This window comes from Pteropus alecto, unplaced genomic scaffold (genome assembly GCF_000325575.1).
Source record: "Pteropus alecto unplaced genomic scaffold, ASM32557v1 scaffold57, whole genome shotgun sequence".
NCBI lineage: Eukaryota > Metazoa > Chordata > Mammalia > Chiroptera > Pteropodidae > Pteropus > Pteropus alecto.
The window spans coordinates 14986460-15010132 of record NW_006442508.1 but is presented as its reverse complement, the minus strand read 5'-3'; the positions used below and the strand labels follow the sequence as shown (position 1 = coordinate 15010132).

Here is a 23673-nt window from a genome sequence, read left to right as displayed (position 1 = left end):
AGCAAATTTTATGAATAATTGTGGGTATACAAAGTTTAACTACTAAGTAATCATTGATCCATTTGTAAAAGCTTTATGGATTATCTATTAGGTGCAAGATACCACAAGGAAGAGAGAAATTATTTGACAGAGAAGAAAGAAACTGATAGGAAAAAAGTGGAGGAAAAAAAAGGAATTCTGTTGCTCTAGTTATAAATATCATTCTAAAAAATATAATTCAGATAACTGGCACTTCTCTCATAGAGAGAGTAATATTTAAGGGATAATAATTGCTAATATTATGGAAGTGCAGAAGGTATGAACAATGAATTGTTCACTAGTAAAAACTGGGTAGTACAATCATCAACAAGCAATTTGGAGAAACTAAAATTCACATAATTTATATTTTATCATAGATCTTCCATTTGAATTAATAAAGTCTTGTTTGCAGACAAGAATTTCTTGCATTTAGCATTTTAGCAATGAACATAATACTTTTGGAGGAGCCATTTTGAATAAATTTCCTTTATTTTCTCTCAATCAATTTAATGTTTCCTATATGTCAGAAGGTGGAAAAGGTACTGAGGCAATGGGAATCAGATTATATCTTGATAGTTCTATTATATTTTAAAAATTAAACATATGAGTTAATTTCAGCACAAAGAGTTTTAAAATATTTTACAGAGTAGGAACCAAAGTATGCATATATTAAAATATGCATTCATCTGAACATTAGTTGCAAAAATGTATTTAGTTATTTATAATTAAAAAAAGACTTTAGTTTAAATGCTGAAAGTATAATACTTTTTATAGTAGAAAAGTCTAAAAGATTATATAATTATTTATAAATATTAATATTCCAATAATAATCATTTTGCATGTATTTCCATAAAGATGACCAACTACATAACTCTTCAGATGGCTAATGCTAATGGTGAGAAAGCCTGAAAGCGCTACAACATAAGATTGATTTAATCAAGTACTCATTTCTAGTAGCTATCAAAATTGTATGCTTCCTCCCTCTATTTTTTAAGAACATCCACCATGATAGAAAATTGCTGGAATAATATGTGCTTTGTATTTCTGAAAGGAAGAAACAAAGAATTAAAGAGAAAGGCTAGATTATGAGAAAAGACAAGCTCTTTTTGAGTTGAAAGTGTATGAAATTGTATGCCTTGGAAGAAAGACAAATTGTCAACAGGATACAAAGTAGAGATTCTTTGCTCAGAAAAACTCTATGTAGGTGGTTAGTTCTTTTACTGTCATCTCCCTAACACAAGTCATCCCTATAAACTGGCTAAATGAAGAAAGTTCTACTTGAAGATGTAGAACAATTTCAATACCAAATCAGGCCAGAATGGACAGGAGTGGAGTGAAAAGAAGGAATATGGGAGAGCAAAAACATGGGATTAGTAAATGCTAATGTTTAACCTCTGGGATATTTGGGTCATCTCCTGGAGGAATATATAAGAAAGGAGAAAAATCAAACCACAAAAGAAAACACAAAGACTATAAAAGTCACACTGGAACTAAGGTGTGACAGGAACAGAGAAAACTATTGTTTCTTCTGTCCCAAATTTGGTTACAAACAGGGTACCTGTGAACCCAAACAAGAAAATACACATAGCAGGAAGAAGTTAAGACTTAGAAAAGATTAACTTTAGGGATTCAGAAAAACGAGTGCAAGACACTCAAAGATGACCTTCACAAACTTGTTTATAATCACTAATTTTTCTTACTTTCTTTCCTATCAGCATCTTTAAATAAGTCATATTATTTGTTTAAGTCAGTGTAAGGTCTTTCTAAAACTGTTATTGTTCACTTAAATAGCTATTTACTGACTGCTAAATATCTGTGCAAAAATTATTACAAACTTAACTTAGATATTTTTAACTTTGCTTCTCTTATGTGATACAAAGAACTTTGTTGAATTTTTGTCTATATTACTTTTAATATCGATAAATCTCATTAATATTGATGTTTTTCAATGTATTTTAGTTTTTCTATAATTCCATATTTCAATTTTTTCTATTTTTTTCCATAAAAGTATCAGCTTAAAAATTAATATTGCCATGGAAGCACACATATAGAGAGCATGTATATGGACAAAATATCAATAATATTTTATACCTATCAATATTAAAAAGAAAATATTCATAAATAATAAATATATCATTATAAATAGTTAAGTTTGGCATCTTAAATTCAAAATGAAAAATGAATATTACTGAATTGTGTAACAAATAGAACCTAACATTATTTCCTTGTTTATTCAGTTGTTCAATTAGCAAATTTTCAAATATTAAAAATGAATTCTAAATCTGAAGCTTATCTTCTAATAATAGGGATCTTTTAACAAGCATATTATGTATAAGGATTTTCTCTTATAATACAGGTAATTTAAAAACTTCTTAATTTATTACTTATATAATAGCCTTATTCTAAATAGTAGGAGGTATTTTTACGGCACAATCTAGTTTATGCCATAGAGCTTTATTATGTATATGAAAAACAAAAAGTTTCCAGTGATTCATTTGCTTTAAGAAAGGAATACAAACCCCTTAAGAGTAAGTACAAAAGAAATGAAAAAAATTAAAAAAAGAAAAGGTTCTGGGCCCTTACTTTCACCATATAGTATTACAGTACTGGTAAAAATTATGAGTTAAACATTGAACAAGATAGAATAACTCATGCAAATATAAGAAAAAAAATCTATGGAAAAATCTAGTTAGGTCCTTAAGAATATGTATTCACAACAAACTCAAATCTTGGCTCTGCCATTTTCTAGCTATCCTACACTTTACATGAGATAGTTGCTTATCCAATGGAGCCTCAGTTTCCTCTTCAGTAAAATGGTTATATTCATATCTAACAGGGAGGATATTGTGAGAATAAAATAATGTATGTATACATTTAATCCAAGTTGTAAATGTCACATAGAGTCAATAAATGATCGCTATCATAAATAAGTGCGTTTATTTCTGTATTGGAAAAGCGTGTGTATTTTATGCTAGAGACAAGAAAGATAGCTTAATGTTAATCGAAATCACAACTTACTACAGAAAAGGTTCATAAGGTGAGATTCAGAAAAATTCTATAGCTTACCTGAACTAAAGGACTCAGATTTTCTGTTAAGTAACCGGATAGTAATCCAAACCCAGGCGTATTTATCTCTGGTCATCTTTCTACTAAACCAATCTATTTTTTAAATGAGTCCCTACTGTTTATTTAATGGTTTACATTTTATTTTGGTTTGTTTTCTTTTAAAATCAAGTTCAGTTTACTAAAGGAATTCCCAATTATATATTATATTTTTAACTGAAACATACTAAAGATAATTTAAACAAATACAATCATGCTATGTGCACCATATAAATTAAACTGGTATATAAGCTGGCAAGTGGTTGAACCTGTTTATAATTTTTAATGAAAAAATCAGATAAATATTTTAATATAAAAGGAACACACTTCTAAGGCAATGAATAAATATTCAGGATTATCAGAAACCTACAAAATAAGATATTTAAAAATCAAACTGTCCATCTATGAAGATTTATGAGGGAAACGAAAGCTGTGGTAAACCATAATCCTTTTATGCAAGAGTGTATGAGCCAGTTCTTATTTTTAATTAAATTAATTAAGCAGATGATTTTTCAGAATGAGTTTGGCAGATTTCAGAGGAGCTATCCACAAAGACATTCTGAAGAAACACAAACAAACAAACAAACTAAAGAAACAGCTGTGAAATTCTTCAATTTTTAATAATTGTGAAAAAACCTATAATTTGACATTCCTATTTTAGCTTTCACATTTCAAAATATGATTTTAAATGTCTTAAAATTGTCTTTGAAAATGAATTATACCTTAATGTATACTTTTATACAATGCTTTTGGAAACAGCAATTCTACATTTTTTCACAAAATCTTATTATGCAATCCAAATATAATTGTCACAGTTCTAAAACGACCTTGAAATGTTATTTCTTTAAAATATCACTGATAAACAATAAATGGTCAGTACGATATTCAAATTTTCATAGAAAGGTCGCTGAGATAACAATGTAAGAAGCATAACCTCAGTTGAGATTTCAATAAAACCTACACACTGCTTTTTTTCCTAACAATAAAAAATTAGCTTATACAACTTTACTAAATTTCCTCTAATCAAACACAATATAAATAAAGCAAAATGAAATTTTCTCTATTGTTTTCATTATTATTTTTAAGTTTCAATTCGTTCTTGCTGGCCAAATGGCTCTCTGAAGAATGCACACTTACACTTTATGAGTAATGTGCTACCGATTAAATAAGCAAAAATGAGGCAAGCCTAGAATTATCTCTTGGCACAGTCAACTTGCTGATCCCTAGATACTTTGTTTCTTTTGCGATGTCAAAGGAAGTTGGAACCTGGGTTTTGTTTATGATCTGAAGTGTTTTATACCTCTGGGATCAGCTGAATATCTAATATGAGAATAGAGGATTTTCTGAAGGAATCTTCACTAAGAAAACTCATGAATAATAAACTGGGTGGCTCAAAAATATTTTTATTTGAGATGGTGATTCTTCCCCTGGGTAAAAAGTCAGAAATACTTCATTTTTGATTGTTTGATTCTTCATTATTCTTGAAGAAAAAATAAGTTGTTGGCATATATCATATCTGGCATAAAGACTGCAAAGACAGTTCTTGAGGCTGTAAAATAAACATTCTAAGAGTGCTTTAGTTCATGTAATCCTTGCATTTTCTTTTCAGTCTGCTCCTTTTTGATGAACACATTTTAATTCCTTGGAACGTTGACAGCACAAAAGTTTAGATATAATTGCTTCTATAAAATAAAAAATGTATCTTCTATACCACTATGTATATAAGTATATTATTTACTTACGCTGCCTTTTTCTTGGACCTGGAGGAATGTAATAGTTAGTGGCTTACCACTTTTCAACCTTTTTCTAAATGTTTCATATTCTTGCATTAAGAAAAAATTTTAGAATAAGAATCGATGCACAGAAATGTTTGGTCGAAATTAAATACTGCACGATTATGTAAGCAATATCTAATTCTTCCCATGGTGGGGAGAATTTATGATACTGAAAAATGTAAATAACCCAATTTTTGTTTTTTCATATAATTATGTAATTATTTTTACATTTTCATAGAGAATATTTTGTCTATGCATGCAAAACAAAGCTTAATATAATTTATTTTTATAAGAAAATCATAGGAATATACATACTGTAAGGAACACATTCGTACTGAACTTCAAGGTATTTATAGGTTCCCGGACATGGGTCTGGAAAAACATCAGGACCTGCCACCACTGCACACTGGGTTCTGTTATTGCACCTGAAGTTAAAAGAAGAGAAATAAGTTTATGCAGTTAAATCATTCTCAACATTGTATTTTATTACTAATTGTATGTTAGTTCTTGTTATACATATTTAAACAAGGTTTTGGTAATTTAGTATTTTAAACTTATTAAGGAAATTCTGTAGTATACTTTAAAATAAGCTAGACATAAAAATCAATTCATTCAGTTTACTCATATTAACTAATTTAATATTTGATTGAATTCGGCATGATTTTGAGTTAGAAGTTAAACACTACTTAAGGAAAATTAACTGGTCTATAGGATATTGTCAGTGTGAAGACAGCTAAGAAGAATTATTTGGTAGAAAAGACTCACTCCAATTACAAAACTAAATTAAGAAAATGTAACTGCATTATTTTATTAGTTTTAAATTAAATTCACTGATTTTCATGACATTCCTTTTTAACAGACAGTTAAATATGGTGTTGAAAGCTTTGAGCCAAACCTAAAAACATGGGTAGAAAGTTAATATTTAAATAATATAATATAAAATAGTTTGTACTTAATATAAAAGTAAGTAAAATCATTTTTAAGAATTTGCTTATGTTTAGCCAAATAATGACACTAAACTTATAGAATGCTGTTCACAAATGCCAATATCATATAATTTAAAATAACTTTAAATCTCCAAAGAGAATAATCAAACACCACTATTGAAATAGAAATACAAAGTATCTTTCTTGGCAACAGGGTTAAACAGATTAGGGCTACCATGATTTAATCATGGGCAAATACACATGTAATGAAATTGATTCCTACTCTGAAAAAAAAATACCCATTTCAGAGCAGCGTCATTATGGTAAATTTTACTAAGAAACTTTTTAGATTCAATAAGTTATCAATTAGTAGAGATTTCTGTGGGAAATCATGTTTTTTTCCCACTCAAATTATTGACTCTAAGAGTATAGGATGAGACATTCTAGTTAGCCTCTGTATATGTTCTTGTTTATTTATCTCAGAAATATTATAACTCAGGGCTAGATTTTTCTGTTACTTTCTTAAACACTTCATTCTCTGATATAACCTATACCTCTGAATCCTTGCTAGGATTCTGGCAGGATAGGGAGCATTTAGGTCAGAACTCATTTTGATTAAGAGTAAAAATGTTTTGTGTTTACTCGAGGCTACCATTTGTCAGGCTTACTGAGGATTTTATTTAGTCCCAAAATTAAAAGATTCTTTAGTGAATGTCTTAAGCTGAAAAACATATTCTGTGTTATCAGTGAAAGATTAATGAAAGTCTATATTCCATACTCATCAGACAATTTAGCATAATGGTTAATCCTGAAGGTCAACATGTTCTACAGTTCTCTTGTATAGATTTAATGTCTGAGGATGAGTATCAGACAACTATATAATACATTAATGTAAATGTGGCTGTTTTCACACATGCATTGCAAATAGGGGCTTGATATTTTCGTGTACTGAACTTTTAAAAACAATAGAACTTAAAAAAATAGCAGAACTTTCCTATTACATGGAAAACCCATTTGAAGAAGCTGTTTCAAGTTAAAAGACTTGCAGTTAAAGGAATACAATTTTCATATCACACCTTGAAAACATAAACTCATAAATCTATCTCAAGATATTATACAATGAGCACCTAGATAAACTGAGCTATTTCCATAATTATTATAGAAAATTAGCTATTAGCTATTCAGGAATGCATTTGAAGTAGAAATAATGAAATTGAAAGAAATATACACAATAAAATTTGATGATATGTAAATATTCTGTAAGTATAATATTATTGTTGATCTCCAGTCCTTGGTTTACTTTTATTTACTTCCTATATCAACTTTTTCTTTTTATTACTACAGACGTAACAGTAAAATTCATTTAGAAGCTGTGTCCATTCTTGTAATTTTCAGATACAGACAACCATTTACGAATCCTTTATTATTTAAACAATCAACATTTGATATCAACAAATCAGATTACTACTCATTTATGAATAGGGTATAAAGGTTAAAATTTACAAAAATGGAAGTGTTTGTTTCACAGAAAGTTATCTTGAATCAATAGGAATGTCAAACGGTTATATTTGTACAGACTAGATAAAAATATAATATAGACACTACACACATCCTTCTATTCATCCATCTAGTTATCCTAACCTGCACATTGACCTATTTACACATTATTTAAATTTTAAAAATACTAATTATTTATGTATATATAAGAAAATTGAAACAAGCAACCATTTTTTATAAATATTAGATAGTACTGTGAGTCCTAAATATCTCAACATTAGCAAAAGATGAGTCAAAAAAGCTTTCTAATTGATGAGATAGTGTATGAGAAAAAGTATACAATCCAAAATGTGCTATACCAATAATATATTCAGTCATTATCATCAATGTTCCATAGAAAACAATGATGCTTTATAACATTCCCTTTTCAAAATAACTTAGTATTCTATTACTTATCTATATCAAGTGGTTTTTATAAATTAAGATTCTTAAAAATCAAAAAAGAAAGGCAGACAATCTCTGAAATATTATTTCTGTATAGGTACATTATAAATTGATTGTTTAAAGACTACCTACATTTTGAAAACAGGAGTTTAAAGCTCTTTAAAAAAAAAAATGATTTCAGTTACTGTGAGTCAAAACAAAGTCAACTTTAATATTAGATTAAAGACTAATGAATAATTGACATCCATAAGAGTACTTTTACAGTTATATCAAAATTGTCTAAAGTAAATTCATTCTAAAATAATACAGATGATAAAAGTAAAATAATGGAATGTTCTCATGTGCTCTAAACTCAGATCTTCCATTATTTACTTTTAAAAGAAACATAAATTAAAAGTGATTTTCAGTATCTTTGATGTTAAAAACTCTTTTCCAGCTTTATTTAAATATAAGACAATTAGTTGCTCATATTTACATTGTACAATTCAATGAGTTTTTTTTAAATTATAGTTAGCATACAATAACATACCAGTTTCAGTTGTACAGCATAGTGATCAGAGATTCACATAACTCACAAAATGATTACCCCACTAAATGTAGTACCTCTCTTCCCCCTTACATATTTATTGAAACTTATTAACCATCTTCCTCATGCTACATACTACATCTCTATGTCTATTTTGCAACATCTATTTTACCTCTAAAATCCTTTGCCTTGTTTTTGCCATCTCCCCAACCCCCCTCCAATCTAGTAGCCTTCAAAATATTCTCTGTATTTATAAGTTTATTTCCATTTTTGTTGTCGTTGTTGTTTATTTTGTTCTTTAGATGCCACTTGTATATGAAATCATGTGATATTTGTCTTTCTCTATCTGACTATTTCATTCAGCACAATACCCTGTAGGTCCATCAAAACAATATCTTTTTTCCATCCCCTTCCTTTTAGTCTGTGTGTGTCTCTTAATCTGAAGTGAGTTTCTTGTAGGCAGCATATGTAGGGGTCTTGTTTTCTTATTCATTCAGCCATTCTATCTTTTGGTTGGAGCACTTAATTCTTTTCCATTTGAGGTACTTCTTGATAGAAATGTAGTTAATACTATTCTTTATTCCTGTTTTTGATGCATGTTTTTTCTTTCTTAAAGAAGTCTCTCCAACGTTTCCTGTAATACTGGCTTGGTGATGATAAATTCTTTTAGTTTATTTTTTTCTGGGATGCTCTTTATCTGTCCTTTGACTCTAAATGATAGCTTTGCTGGATAAAGTATTCTTGGTTGTAGATCCTGGGTTTTTATCACGTCGAATATTTTGTGCCAAGCCCTTCTGTCCTGCATAGTTTCTTTTGAGTCTTATGAGTTCTCTCTTGTAGGTAACTAACTGCTTTTCTCTTGCTGCTTTTAAGATTTTTTTCTGTGTATTTAACCTTTGCATTTTATTTATGATGTGTTTTGGTGTGGGCTTCTGTAGGTTCCTCTTTCTTGGGACTCTTTGAGTTTCCTGGAGTCGTATGTCTATTTTCTTCACCAGGTTAGGAAAGTTTTTCATCATTATTACTTCGAATAGCTCAATTTCTTGTTCTCCTTCGGGTACCCCTATGACATGGATATTTTTACATTTAATAGTGTCCCATAGCCCCTTAAATTATTATTATAGCTTTGGTTTCTTGCTGTTACTGTCTTTGGTTTCTCTGTCCTTCGTATCAGTGGTTTGATCCTCTTTAACCACTGTGTTTATTCCTTCTAATATATTCTTCATCTCAGATAATGGGTTCTTCATTTCTGACTGGTTCCCTTTTATAATTTCCATTTCCATTTTTATGTTTTTTATCTCTTTGTTACAGTTCTCACTAAATTCATCTACACTTCTCCTAAGTTCATTGAACATCTTTATAACCAGTGTTTTGAACTCTGCATCTGTTAGATTGCTTGACTCCATTATTCCTAGATCTCTGTTCTGTTTTCTCATATGGCTTTTGCTTCTCTGTCTTCCCATTTTGGCTGCCTTTCTGTGTCTGTTTCTATTTACTAAGCAAAGTTTCTAAGTCTCTTGGTCTAACTAGCACAATTTTGTGTAGTAGGTGGCCAGTGGCATAGTCCTGTGAGGGTTTCAGCTGCAGGCCAAGTTTAGCCCTAGCCTGTGTCCCTCCAGGGCTATCTGTTAAGATTCAGCAAGCAATCCACAGATGCTGTGCTCATAGTTGCCTTAAGAAACCACACGAGAAACTGAGGCCAGCTGCCACCAGTGTAAGTCTTGGCACTGCTCAGCAAGGAGCACCTGACTTGTAGAGGACACACCTGGATGTGGCTTGGGTGAGGCCGTGAATTGGGGCAGGCAGAGTTTCAGGGAGTTCTCTGGGTGGAGCGAAGTCTGTCATCCAGTTTGATGATGTCTCAGCTATGGTAGCACTGTCTCTGCACACTGGGAGGATGGAGAGCTCAACAGAGGAACGAAGATACTGCCAGCACTTCTGTTTGGGAGAGAGAATCACCTCTGGCCCTCATTTTGACAATTCAGTGTCTCTCTGGTGCCTTCCCCGCATCCCAAGCAGCCCTGACCCGTGCTGGTTGTCAGAGTGAGCAGTTCTGTCACCACAAATGTCCACTTGTGGACATAGCTCCTTTCAGAGGCGTCTGCTGCGCCATTGCTGCTTCTGCAGCTTCTGTCCCACTCAGTTGCTCAAGACCCAGCAGCTTTGCATCTGCTCCCCCTCCTACCTTCTACTGTTGCAGGTTGACTAATTATTTCTCTCCTTAATCGTAGTGCTTTTGTTCGTCTAGACCCCAAACAACTTTCCTTGCTGTTTGCTCCCTGTTTCTGTCCCAACTTTGATTTGGTCACAAGAGGGATCATCGAAGCATCTATTATCTATGCTTTTTTATTTCCCCTCATGATGTTAAAAATATTTCTAAAGCCCACAATAAAAGGATGAGAAAAGATTGAAATAATATATTCAACAGTCACAGAGAAAATATCATAATTTTATACAAGTATTAAAGCTTATTTACAGTGATAAACTTTTTAAATTTTTTCATCATTAACTTCGTGTGATAAAGATTTCTACCCCTACAATTAATAATTGGCAAATAAAACATAAGCAGGTAACACACTCAAAAATGCCAGATAGACTTCTCAAAGAAATCTCTTACAGCTTCAGTGTTCACATACATCATATAAAGGTCATTTTACTACCTCGCAAAGTCGATGCGCTTATAAAAATGCACTGGAAAAATTGTTAAGTGTCATATACATGCACAAGGTATACATTTTGCTGTTGTAGTTATCATCATTGTTATTACTAACATTCATTAGTCACCTGTTTCAGAATGAAGTAAGAACACTTCATTCCAGGTAGACTGAGTCTTTTGAGTGAAAGTTACAATACAGAAGCATTGACACAGAAAAGTATACACAATCTTTTGGTTGAGAGCAGAAATAGGAAAAAAAAGAGATTCATATTTTTTTAAAAAACTATAAGCCAAGTAATTAGTTTTATGTAAACTAATTTACCTGGGGTACCCCAAGATAAGTCTAATATTTATAGTAAGAATGCCCTTTATCTGTATAACCCTTAAAACTTAAAGAACATGTTCACATATAGTATACTATCTGTTACTTCCTTTTTGAGATGAATATTGCTACTACCAATTTTACAGAGGAAGTAAGGAGGTAATAGGTACAAAGATGTTAAATAACTTTTCAGACTCTGAGTAATCAAATGACAGTCACTGGACTCCAGAACAGTAGCCTGAAAAACACAATACTGCTGTCTTGTGAGAGCGTGAGTCACTCTGGGAAACTGATTGAATTCACTCTGATACATTCTGAGGAGTACTGTGATGATCTGATGAGGTAAATAACAGCTGTGAAGTATCTAAGTGGCCCAGGATTCACTCAGTAATGGTGTGGATCCAGCGTTCCAAGGAAGTTCTGAATTTAAATTAACATTACATAACCAAGCCCTCTCAATCCAAATTGGCACGCAGCAATCGTAAAGATAAATCTCTGAACATAAGGTAGAAGGAGTAAAATAGCATGAATGAATATTTATTTATACATAGACTATTCCAAAAGAAAAACAAAAACAAAAATACACCATTTTAATTCAACCCACATATAAACTTCCCACTTAAGTACAGTTGCCGACTATTGATGAAGTTTATTTAATAAATGTTACTTAATATACTGAATGCTATTAGTTATTAGCAGTAATTTTAACGCAATATAGTTTAACTTAAAAAGGTGTGATATGATGACTGCCAGGAAGACATGCATAATCACAGAATCAGTAACCTTTTGCTGCTAACTTATTCCTTCCAATATGGTTCATAACAGTGTAAGAACAAAATTAGTTAAGTATGATAATGAAAAAGTCATCTCTGGGAAAAAAGTTCTATTTGCCAAAACATACTGTAGCAAATAGTCAAAATGGTATTGCTGCATTTAATAGTCAAAATGATATTGCTGCATATCAACTGTTCAGATGTTATTATATATAAAATAAATTAATTGGCATCTTTTCTGCTAAATTTAATTAGTGATGTTTGTTTTAACTTCCATTATCCAGATAAAAATTAGCAGCCCGTTATTTCACGTTTAGTTACAATATATTTACAGATGAAGCATATAAAAGTAAGTCTTAAATATAATTGCACTTTAAAATATTCTCACATAATAGACATATAATTATGATGCCGGCTGGTTCCACAGCTCTTGTTACATAACATGGTACCATTAAAATAATTTAAATAAAATATTGCTGTATTTATGTACTGGGGGTGCAATCCTCCAGGATTCTCCATTAAAAAACCTTCAATCACATATTCTTATTATACCCTAAAATCAGTATGTAGAAACAAGCCATTCCTGAGAATGTTAAGAAAATTCTCAGTTGATGCTTCATCCATGCAAATATATAAAACTTCTTGAAAATCACTGGAATGACAAGATATGATAGTGCAAAAAATAAGTGCTTTGTGTCTTTTTTTGTTAGCAAAATTATTCATATGAATTTATATTAGTACTTATCAATTGATATACAAAAACATATGTGATAAAAACACACATTTAGCATTCCCAGTTTATGGCATCGAAAATATGACAAAATCGTGTTTGAATCATATAAGAATAAGGCATTACTCTCTAAGAAAACATTTTAAAGACATCTGTTAAGGCCAAAAAAAAAAAAAAAAGGCACCACCATCACAATACATTAATGTTTACAATCTGAAAATGGTTTAGGTAATCAGGATAACTAGGAGCTTTTTATTCTCAGGATAGAATGTAGCAACAAAGGAAAATATAAGTTAATGTGTGAATACCAACAGCATTTTGCTCAGTGTCAATCAATAAAACAATTCTCTTTTTCTTTGTTAAAAAAAAAAACAAAAAACAAACAAACAAACAAAAAAACTCATCCTTATATTGTAGTTATATACTTAGAAATAATTTTCTCAATGTTGTCCACAATTTCAGTGGCAATGTAAGAAAAGTAACACAGGTCATAAGCCCCCAAAATTGATATTTTCATTTTTGAGGAAACTAATACTAAATCATAAACTAAATGTATTGCAGGATCTTACAGTGTGACAATGCATGTAAACCAAGTTCTATGATTCACAAGATGATTCTCTAGAATCACCTCAAGTCTTCCACTTTCTATATTCTTTCATATGTAATTTCACAAATATTCCTTTACATTAGAGAAATAGAATTTGACACAACCAAGTGAAAACATGACCCAACTGATGAGAGGAGTTCTGTAGAAACTAGGGTGGTGCTATATTAGTTTTCTTGTTGTTTCTGGAATAAAATACCACAAACTTTGTAGCTTAAAACAATGCAAATATATTCTCTTCTAGGTCTAGAAGTAAGCATTCACAATGAGTCTTATGGCTAAAAGCAAGGTGTTGGCAGGGTTAGCTCCACATGAAGGCTCTGGGGAAAATCTGTTTCTTCCTTTATTTCCAGCTTCCCCCTCATTTCTTGGCTTGTGGCCCCAGATCACATCACCTTTTCTAACTGATTCTGACATGACATCACCTTCTCTTCTTTGAGCTTCTTGATTTCCTCTTAAAAGAATCCTTGTGATTATATCTAAGGCCTACCTTAAAAATATGTTTGAAAATGTGGTAGTCTTGTAAAGAAGTCCAATTCCCAAATAATCCATACAATCTCTGGGAAATTCCACACAATCTCTGGCAAATATTTGGTAAAATAAATTATCATAATCATCAGTCAAGATCCATGGAATATTCATGGAGCTATTTCAAAAATGAAATGATTAGCTATGTCACACACATGAGTACAATTCATAGAATTATGAGTCCAAAATAAATGAAAATGTACTTTTAAAATTAACATGTTCACACACATTGCTTAGAAAAGCATTTCAGTCCTGAGTTCTGTGTTAGTGATTTTTAAGCTATAATCTTCCTGTAGTAGTTGAATGCTATAACAATAGCTATATAGAATTATGAAAAGCTTTTCATTTAAAAATAACTGTAATTGCATCTGTATTAGTTTATCATCATCTACTTGGGGCAGCATTTTTGAGCTAAACATTCTTTACTTGCATTTATGGTTAACCATATAAATCAGTGTGTGTGTCTGCATTCATCATTATCTGAACATATAGCAAATAGAGGTATTGCTTGTTTTCTCTTAAATAAAAAGAAGTAATATTTTATATGTATACATTTCATATGTATTTTTCTTAAGACTAAATCATCATCTACTTGGGGCAGCATTTTTGAGCTAAACATTCTTTACTTGCATTTATGGTTAACCATATAAATCAGTGTGTGTGTCTGCATTCATCATTATCTGAACATATAGCAAATAGAGGTATTGCTTGTTTTCTCTTAAATAAAAAGAAGTAATATTTTATATGTATACATTTCATATGTATTTTTCTTAAGATGACTATATTCACTTTGCTAATAATTAGGATATTACTATACCAATCTATTTCCCAGGACTATTCATTCATTCATTCATTCAAGTCAGAGACAGACTTAATTCATTATGCTTCCTAAGAATGTTACAAGGCATTATTTTCTTCCCTGAGCTACAAAACTGTCCTATCTGCACAACAGGGCTAAGATAAATGATGTTATATTCAGTCATTTAGTTTTTTTCTTGTCAATATGTGGTATTTATAAATAAAATGATGTATGAGAAAAACAGAAATAATATTAAATAGAGAAACAGAGTTGAGAAGAACAAGGAATTTTGCTTATGTTGATGACTGAAATCAGTTAACATCAAGGTCCATACAGAGAACAACATGAGATGAGGTGGGGAAAATGCCTTTGGCTTTCTCATATTTGCTTTTAATAAAGTGCTAAATGAAAATAAACTGATAAATGTGCACATGCTCATATGAACAAAGTATACATAACCTTTTATATATATTAAAAAAGACTTTCGAAGCATGAATACACAGCAGAGAGAAGTGAACTTTTGTGTCTCTGTCCTTATACATAGATTTTCAAAGAGTACAGTAAGTTTTTATGATATGAAATAATAATTTTAGTTATCTTCCTACTTTATGAGTATAATATAACAGAAATGGTGCTCATAACAAACTATGAAAGAAAGCCCACTCATGACAGTGACTGAAGACCAATAATTCTCACAGTTGCCTCTCTTCCTAGATGCTTCTTTTCTCACTTCTGAGACTGAGGCTTGTTGGATTGCCTTAGCTGAATTAAGTCCATTCGTGACTTTAGACAGAGTCTTACATCAAGCATATATCCTACCTGCTCTGATTATGGTATCAACAGAAAGCAATAAATACAAGAGAACTACAAAGACATTTCTATCTGTATCAGAATGATTTGGGCTGCAACAACAGCAAATACAAATTAAAATGGCTTAAAATAAGAGTTGTATTATCTCACATATTAAAAATTAAAAGATGGGTTTGTTCAAGTTGGTAAATTCTGCTGGTTAACAAAATCAGGCCATGACTTGGATTTTATGATATTATCTTGGATCTTGTCCTATGGTCCTAAGAAGGCCACTGCATTTGCAGGTATTATATGGAGAAAATAAAATTGGGGAAAATGTGAAGTGTCTTGTATCTCAATTTGAGAATAAGGATGTTCTATTCAGCCCTGAAAAGACATTGGTCAAAATGAGCCAATGCCTATGCCTACATTAACATGCCTATGCCAAAGCAATTACACAAGAAAATGACATCCACAAGTTGATTTACTCAGTAAAGGTTTATCATCACAAGGCCAGAGAGGCACCCAGTCTCCTCTGAAGCACTTGGACAACTTACAGAAGAGTGAACAAATCAGAGATTCCCTAGTGAGAAAGAAGGAAGAGTAGGGGTATGGTTAGGGGATGAGTCTGTGGTAGGCACACAACAGTATCTGACATACCATTCCCTCAATTTCCTTCTCTATAGAAAAACACTTCATATTTGAAATATAAAATTTATAACACGGTTACCAAAAAAAAAGAGAGACATAAAAAATCTTTTGTCAAATTTAAAACAATATTTTACTTTAAAAGTATATGATGTGAGCATTTTAAATGTATAGAATCTGGTTAAATATATTAAATTGCATCCCCCTTCTGTGTGATGCTAGACAGCCGTTGAAAATGAAGTAAGTCTATCCACTTGAAAAAAAACTCCATACTGAAATTTAAAATGAAAACATAAAAACATAGCTATGTAACTGTATGCATGTATACATGTAGAGAATAACTATGATGGATTTATAGCAACTGTGATTATCACTAAAATGTAAGATAATTGTAATTTTTCAGTTCATTAATACTTTTCTCCATTTTAAAACAAAGTGAGCATTTATTATTTCATGATCATTCCAAAGCATATTTAAAATTTAAAAAGGATGGTGATTCATTCAGGAGTATCCATATTAGCTATTTCATATTCTGATTAACTTTTAACTCTTTTACAATTTTACATAATAACATCTATATAATGAATTTTTCATAGAAGTTGTTTTTTCTGTGAAATTCCCCAAAAGTTTTTCCCCTAGTTACTGCACATCTCTCTGCCTCTAAAACATTGTGTTTATTTTTGGTACTGAGATAAGAAATAGCCTCCTTCTAGAGATAATGTGCAAGAATAGATTACTGAGGAACACTGGCACTATGGAAATCCAGGTTGCCACATGTTCATAAAGCTGGTGCCTAACACCCTCAATTAGGGATCCTCTACCATAGTTGCTAAAGGCATTAAGATGACATATTAGTTGATCCATCTTGGAATGACTCTGATAATAACTTATGACATCTTATAATGAGGACAGACATTGCCTTCGGGGAGTGTTTCACATTTATTTCTTTCAAAGTTATGGTTCTTATTCCATATCTGAGATAAATACATTCAAGTGGGACGATAATACTGAACCCAACACAATGAATTATCTAGGACATAATTTATGAATGGTTGAGAAAGCCATCAACTACTTAAAGATTGTTGTGAAAGAGGGAACAAAAAAATCTAATATCGCTACCTGCTTTTTAAAGAGAATAAGCAACAGTTAGGTAAATGCAATGTATTTATTTTTTTGGTTGCCATTTTCAATGATTGGCATTTGGTGTTTATTCCTGAATTTAGAATGAATAAATAGGTACATAAGTAGGTAGATAGGTAGATAGATAAATACAGATATTTAATGAATATTCCATACAAGTTGAAGTTTAAGTGAAAAAACTTTATATTATTGAACTCAAATAAGATTAAATACTTTTGTTTCATTAGTTTCCTTTATAATTATGGAATCACAAATATGAACTAGAAATACATAGTACAATGCCTAAAGTACTATTATAGAAATTTTTATAATGAAATATACACTATTATTACTTTGTCTTAAACTTGAGAGATAAAATAGCAATCAATATCAATATTATTCAACTGTCATTACATTGTTATTTTCTTTAAGAATTGTTTCCTTAAAAAAACTGTTTCATAAATATTTCTGATAACAAACACACAATAAAAACCAAAGCTTAATTATGAGTACCTCTTCTGTGGCTACTATGCATTAGACTCTTCATTATTCACATACATTATTAAAACAATTAAGAAAATGTTCTGGTGTAAGACAATGGTTTCCAATCTTTTGAAGAATACAGCCTCCTTTTTACAGAAAAATTCTTTAAATAGAATAGTAGTTGTATTTTTTATTGAAAAAGTCTATAATTAAAAGTAATTTTTCCTTACTATTTTTAAGTAGAGTTATATTTATTATTCACAATGGATTTCGTACATATTTTAAAATATGCAAAATGTGCAAAGAAAGTATTCAGGAAACTGACAATTCTTGAAACGCTAAATAATTTTGTGGTACTGAAACAATCCACATTTGAATCCATACTATTGTGAGAAATAAGAGAAAATACATAACTTTTCAGGGCCTAAATTTCTGTTTATTTGTAATTATAACCTGTAACTATTTTGTGGCTTAAAAACAATAACATATACGACAACACCACATATAACCCAGGAGGGTATAAATACTCAATAAAATGTTGTTACCAAATTGAAGATATGAGATAATTAATTCTAAGAAATATAAAGGTAAAAATAAAGTAAGATTTCTAAAAAAAAAAAAAAAAGTCACTTTTAAGTCTTTAATTTGGAATTCCAAGTAAAATAAAACAAATTTACAGGCAAACAAGTAAAGCAATCTACATCTAAACCACAGTTTCACTTTTGATCAATCAGGTTTAATGTAGACATGTGACTGAGCAGAAAGAAACCACTTAGTACTCTATATTTCACTTTTCTTCCTTAACACTGTATTGTCATAAACTAATATAGTAATATATGGTAATCTTGTTATCACTAGGCCATTACATTTTATTCACGAGCAGCTTAATTAACCTACTCTTGATTAAAAGACAAAAATGAAAAAGCATTTATTTGGGGAGAATTATGCTGCCCATTAACTTCATGTCCACCTCCAAACACAAACAATATTTTTGCCTTTATAGGAGACCACCATGAAGACAGAAAATGATTAAGAAACATTTGCTGATTTTTTATAGTCAAAAGAATGGAATACATGTGGGTGGAGTCAAAGGAAGTAAGATTAAAATTACATGTATACTTTAAGAAAAACAGTCTGAATCAAAAGACTATTTTCAAAGTAATAACTGTGCGAGCAAACCATTTATTAGAGTTGTACTTTACTTGTATAAAACAACTGTAATAGCCTTCATCTCCCTACATCAAAGGTAATACGAAGTGGGGAACATTGAGGAAATTTAAATATTTTATAATTACAAGGTTTAATAACTTTAATAGAGGTCTCATTGATGCATACACACGCAGACATGTAAAGCTTCCTATATTTATCAAAAATATCATTCTATCAAGGTCCAAAATTTTAGATTCCAGCATCTATAGCATCATATCTGGCATTTGATGAGGTAGGTGTTCAATAGAGTCATTCAACGGTGCTCCCTGAATCTCTTTCTCCTCCCTCCCTCCCAACATCCAATCAGCCCATCTGTGTGAACTTCGCCTCATCTCTGGTATTTTCCTAATCAGCTTCACTAATGCTGCTTTAGTTCAGCTAATCTCAGAATCCTCATTTGATTTTCATGACCCTTCATTTCCTCCAAGGTAAAAACTAAACATGACATACCAGGCTCTTCATAAGTAGCCTCTACTTTCTGATTAAATTAAGCCTTTGGTAGGTCTAGAATGGAAAACACAAAATATAAATGTTTGAAAGAGTATCTGTACGTGATAATGTTTTCCTTTTATATTTTATAGATAAGCATGAAAAAATTAATTAATTTTCTCAAGGCTACACTAACAATGAAGACCCTGGGAAAAGAAGTAAATTCTCTCTGTTCCTGATTCAAGGTATTTCTACTTCCTTTCTTTTTGTAGCAACTGGAAAATCAAAATGAGATCAATAGGTATTATGTGACATAACTTAGACTTACAATCTTTTGTGTCATAAGACCTGTTTTTTAAATAGTGAGCAATGATATGTCATTTAATTCACATGAATTAAAATCCTACCATGTGCCCCATGTTAGGAAGACAAAGATAGATTAGACAGATTAGATGTGGCACATGCTCTAAAGAGCTTGAAATCTATTAGAGGAGACAGACACATGAATAGGTTATTAACATATAATGAATTAAGTGCAGGTGACAGATGTATGTATGCACAAGTAATATGAAAGTACACATATGAAAGAGTCACTGTTATAAATTGAATTGCGTCTCTCAAAAGAGACATTTAAGTGCTAATCCCAAGTACCTCAGAATGTGAGTTTATTTAGAATTACTGCTGCAGATGCATTTACGTAAAATGAGGTCAGACTGGGTGGGACTTTAATACAACATGATGGGTGTCTTCATAAGAAGAGAGAAATTTGAACAGATACAGAGACCCAGAGGGAGAACACTGTATTATGCAGAGGCAGAGATGAGAGTGATGCAGCTGCAAGCCAAGAAGAAGCAAGGACTGACCACCACCACTAGAAGCCAGGAAGAGGCAAGGAAGGATTCTACTCAGAGTCTAAGAGGCAGTTCATCCTTAATGATATCTTTGCATTTCAGGCTTTCAGAACTTTGAGAGAATATATTTGTTGTTCTAAGCCACCTAGTTTGTGGTAGTTTATTACAGTGGTCCTAGGAAACTAATATAGATACCTAACCTGGACAAAATAGGGGATATCAGAGAGCAAGTTTTCTGGAGGAGGTGACACTGGAATTGAGTGTTAAGAAATGAGTGGCAGTCATCCTGGTGAAATTAATGAGAGAATAGAGAAGACATTTCAGTCACATAAAAAGAGAAAGAGAGTAGAAACAGCATGGTAATGTAGAGATCCAGAAGCCGTTTGGTGCTTCTGGAGTAAAAGGCACGACAAGGTAGGAAGTTAGAGAGGTGAACGGAGGCTCAAATACAGAGATTTTGCATAACATATTACTAAATGATAATGGCTAACATGTATTGATCACTTCCTCTGTGTTTAGCAGTGTGCAAAGTGCTTTATGTACAGTTATCTTGTGTAATCTTCACAATGACTCTAATGGGCTGTGTATACATATAAGTGAGAAAACCAAACAGTTATATGACTTATGTAAAGGTTATTTAGCTAGTTATTAAATTAGTCTGGACTTAATCTATTTGCTTTAGTGGAATCATGGAATGTGTTATAAGCAAGGAAGTAATAAGCTCTCATTGCTTGATATAGGTTAATGTGCCATTTCTCAAGAAAATAAATCTGTGAAGTACAGGCCTATAGACATAGAGATCTCAGAGATGTAGAAAATGGGTAAAATCAAGAAATATTTAAGGGGTAAAATTGGAAGGTCTTGATAATTAGCTGGAATGTCAGGAACTAAAAGGAGAAAAGATGAAGGCAGACTCGCTTTAGAAATTAAGGCTGGTGGTGCAACCCATTAAGAGAATGCAAGCAGGGGCAGAGGTTACAATGAACCTTCATTAGGAAAATGACAAATTAAGAACTGGTTCTGTGTCAATGTATATATAAGAGGAGCTATTAGTGGCTGCTAGTAATCCTCCAGTCTTTTTACAAGCACTGCTCCTCTGCTATGCTTTGTTTTACTGTGCTATAATTCTATTAAATATACTCCTGTCTCCTGCCCTCCAATGTTTATTGTTGTCCCCAAAAAGATTAAGACATAAACCTAAATTTCAGATGTCAGAAAAGAAATAACATGGTATTCATCCTTTGGTTTTCTAATGTGTATTCTGAAATATTATCCATTTCCAGTGAAATGCATGTAGATTTATATAACTAGATTTTGTTGTTATTGTTGTTGTTTGTTCTCTCTCCAAAGAAAGAGACATTTTCAAAATTAGTCAGTCAAATTTTTCAGAAGAGCAAACATAAGACAGAGTTTAGGTAGTCAAGTACAGAATTAAAAAGACAAACTTGTTTCTTGATTCTTGGTGTTAAATGAGGATTTTTAAACCACATTTTAAAGAACTGAGTCCCCACAGAGATAATAATACCTAGGTGAATAAAATTCCCAAACTGTCATATATAGATCTGAGTTACCATCGGCTGGCAATGTTAGGTAGTCAGTCAGGCATGAGCAACAAGATCGAAGGCCCAGCTCTGTAACCATAGTAACCTACCTTGAAGACCTTCCTTAAGGACCTCCCAGAAATACCTCCCTTTTAGAGTTATAAATTACTCCAAATTCTAGAGCACAAAAGCCATAAAAGCTGCTGGCTAAGCCAGCCACAAATGCAAGTGCAGAGAGTACTACCCTAACCTGCCCACAACCTCAGCCTCATTAGATCATCATTTTAATACCATAACTATGCCTAGAAGTTCATGAATCTAATTATAACAGGCTAAATTCTGGGTAAACGCATGTGCATTAGGCAAAATGTTAGGCAGCAGCTAAGTGTCAATCAAAATGACCTCACTTGGCAATCACCTGAGAAAGCCTTTATAACCACCCATCATGGCCCTAATATAATGCAGCCATACTCCCCCGCCAGGGTTACAACTCTCTTTACTAAAAACCTGCTCCTCCTTTGGAGCATACTCTAGCTTATCTGTCTTATCTCTTCATCTCCCGAATTCCACAGGGCTGCAGCCTTTCTTAGCGTGTCCTGTCTCCTGAAATGTACTTTCAATAAATTTAACTTCTAAATCTCACTGACCTGTGAATCTTTGCTGCATCGGTAAGGAAGAACTGAGAGACACCACACCACCTTCCCCTAACCCACTGAGGCGAATGCCAGATTTCACATAACCCCAGTGGTAACAGCAATATATTTTCAAACATAGGAAATTATGAAGAAACATTTATTTACTGAAGGTGTGTATATGTATAAACATGTGTGTGTATGTATATCTATAGATGATAGATATAAATATAGATATAGATAGATATAGATATAGATAGATATAGATATAGATAGATATAGATATAGATAGATATAGATATAGATAGATATAGATATAGATAGATATAGATATAGATAGATATAGATATAGATAGATATAGATATAGATAGATATAGATATAGATAGATATAGATATAGATAGATATAGATATAGATAGATATAGATATAGATAGATATAGATATAGATAGATATAGATATAGATAGATATAGATATAGATATAGATAGATATAGATTTAGCTCTGGAGGATTATGGAATTTGAGTGTGTTGCAGAGATGATAGTTCATAAGGAGAGAAAGAAATTGGCAGTTTCCTTCTGCAGCGTTCTCTATGGTCTAATTAAATAGTGATACTTGTGTCAGCTTGGGGAAAAGCCACTCTCATGGCTTCTCAAGCTGGAAGCAAGTTACATAAAAATGATGGAAAGAAAAGAAAAGTCAAGAATGGACAGGAACAAAGGGGGAAAAATATAATTCTGTTTATTGGTTACCAGCTTTCAAGCATTTTAATCCGCTGATAAACACATTTTATAAATAAAAAGTATCAAAAGGGTAGAATCTGGCAAGTGTATTTGGATGTGTTTGCTACTTTTACAAAGGGAAGAGAATATCGGGAGACTGCCAGAGCACTACAACTTAGAAACACAATGGAAGTTTAGGAAAAAAGAAAAATAGCAGAGGATAAAAAAGTAAGTAGCCACAATGGCTAACTAGATCTGAGATGTCTGAATAGACATGAACAAGTGGTTAACTAGTAAGTATGATGGCATATGGGGGGTGAGCAGGTAGATAAAGCTAGGAAATTCATTGTTTCAATTCTCTAAATCATACATTTGCTTTCCTGAAAAAATGGAGACGGACTCTAGGAATGTAGCATACAACTGCTATATCTAAAATTGAAAAAATGTACAAAATGGTAAGACAAAAAATAAAATTAAATATATATATACACATATATATATGTATGTATGTGTGTGTGTGTGTATATATATATAAATGCCCTTTGGCAA

At 31.7% G+C, this 23673-nt stretch overlaps 1 protein-coding gene across 1 annotated transcript in view; it reads right to left on the bottom strand.

The window, feature by feature from the left end:
- The window catches only part of ADGRL3 (adhesion G protein-coupled receptor L3), a 566410-nt gene that overhangs the window by 301180 nt on the left and 241557 nt on the right, over positions 1-23673 (bottom strand). The window contains exon 5 of the mRNA XM_025040294.1: positions 5211-5320. Coding sequence (XP_024896062.1) covers positions 5211-5320 — 110 coding nt within the window. The remainder of the gene's footprint in view (positions 1-5210; positions 5321-23673) is intronic.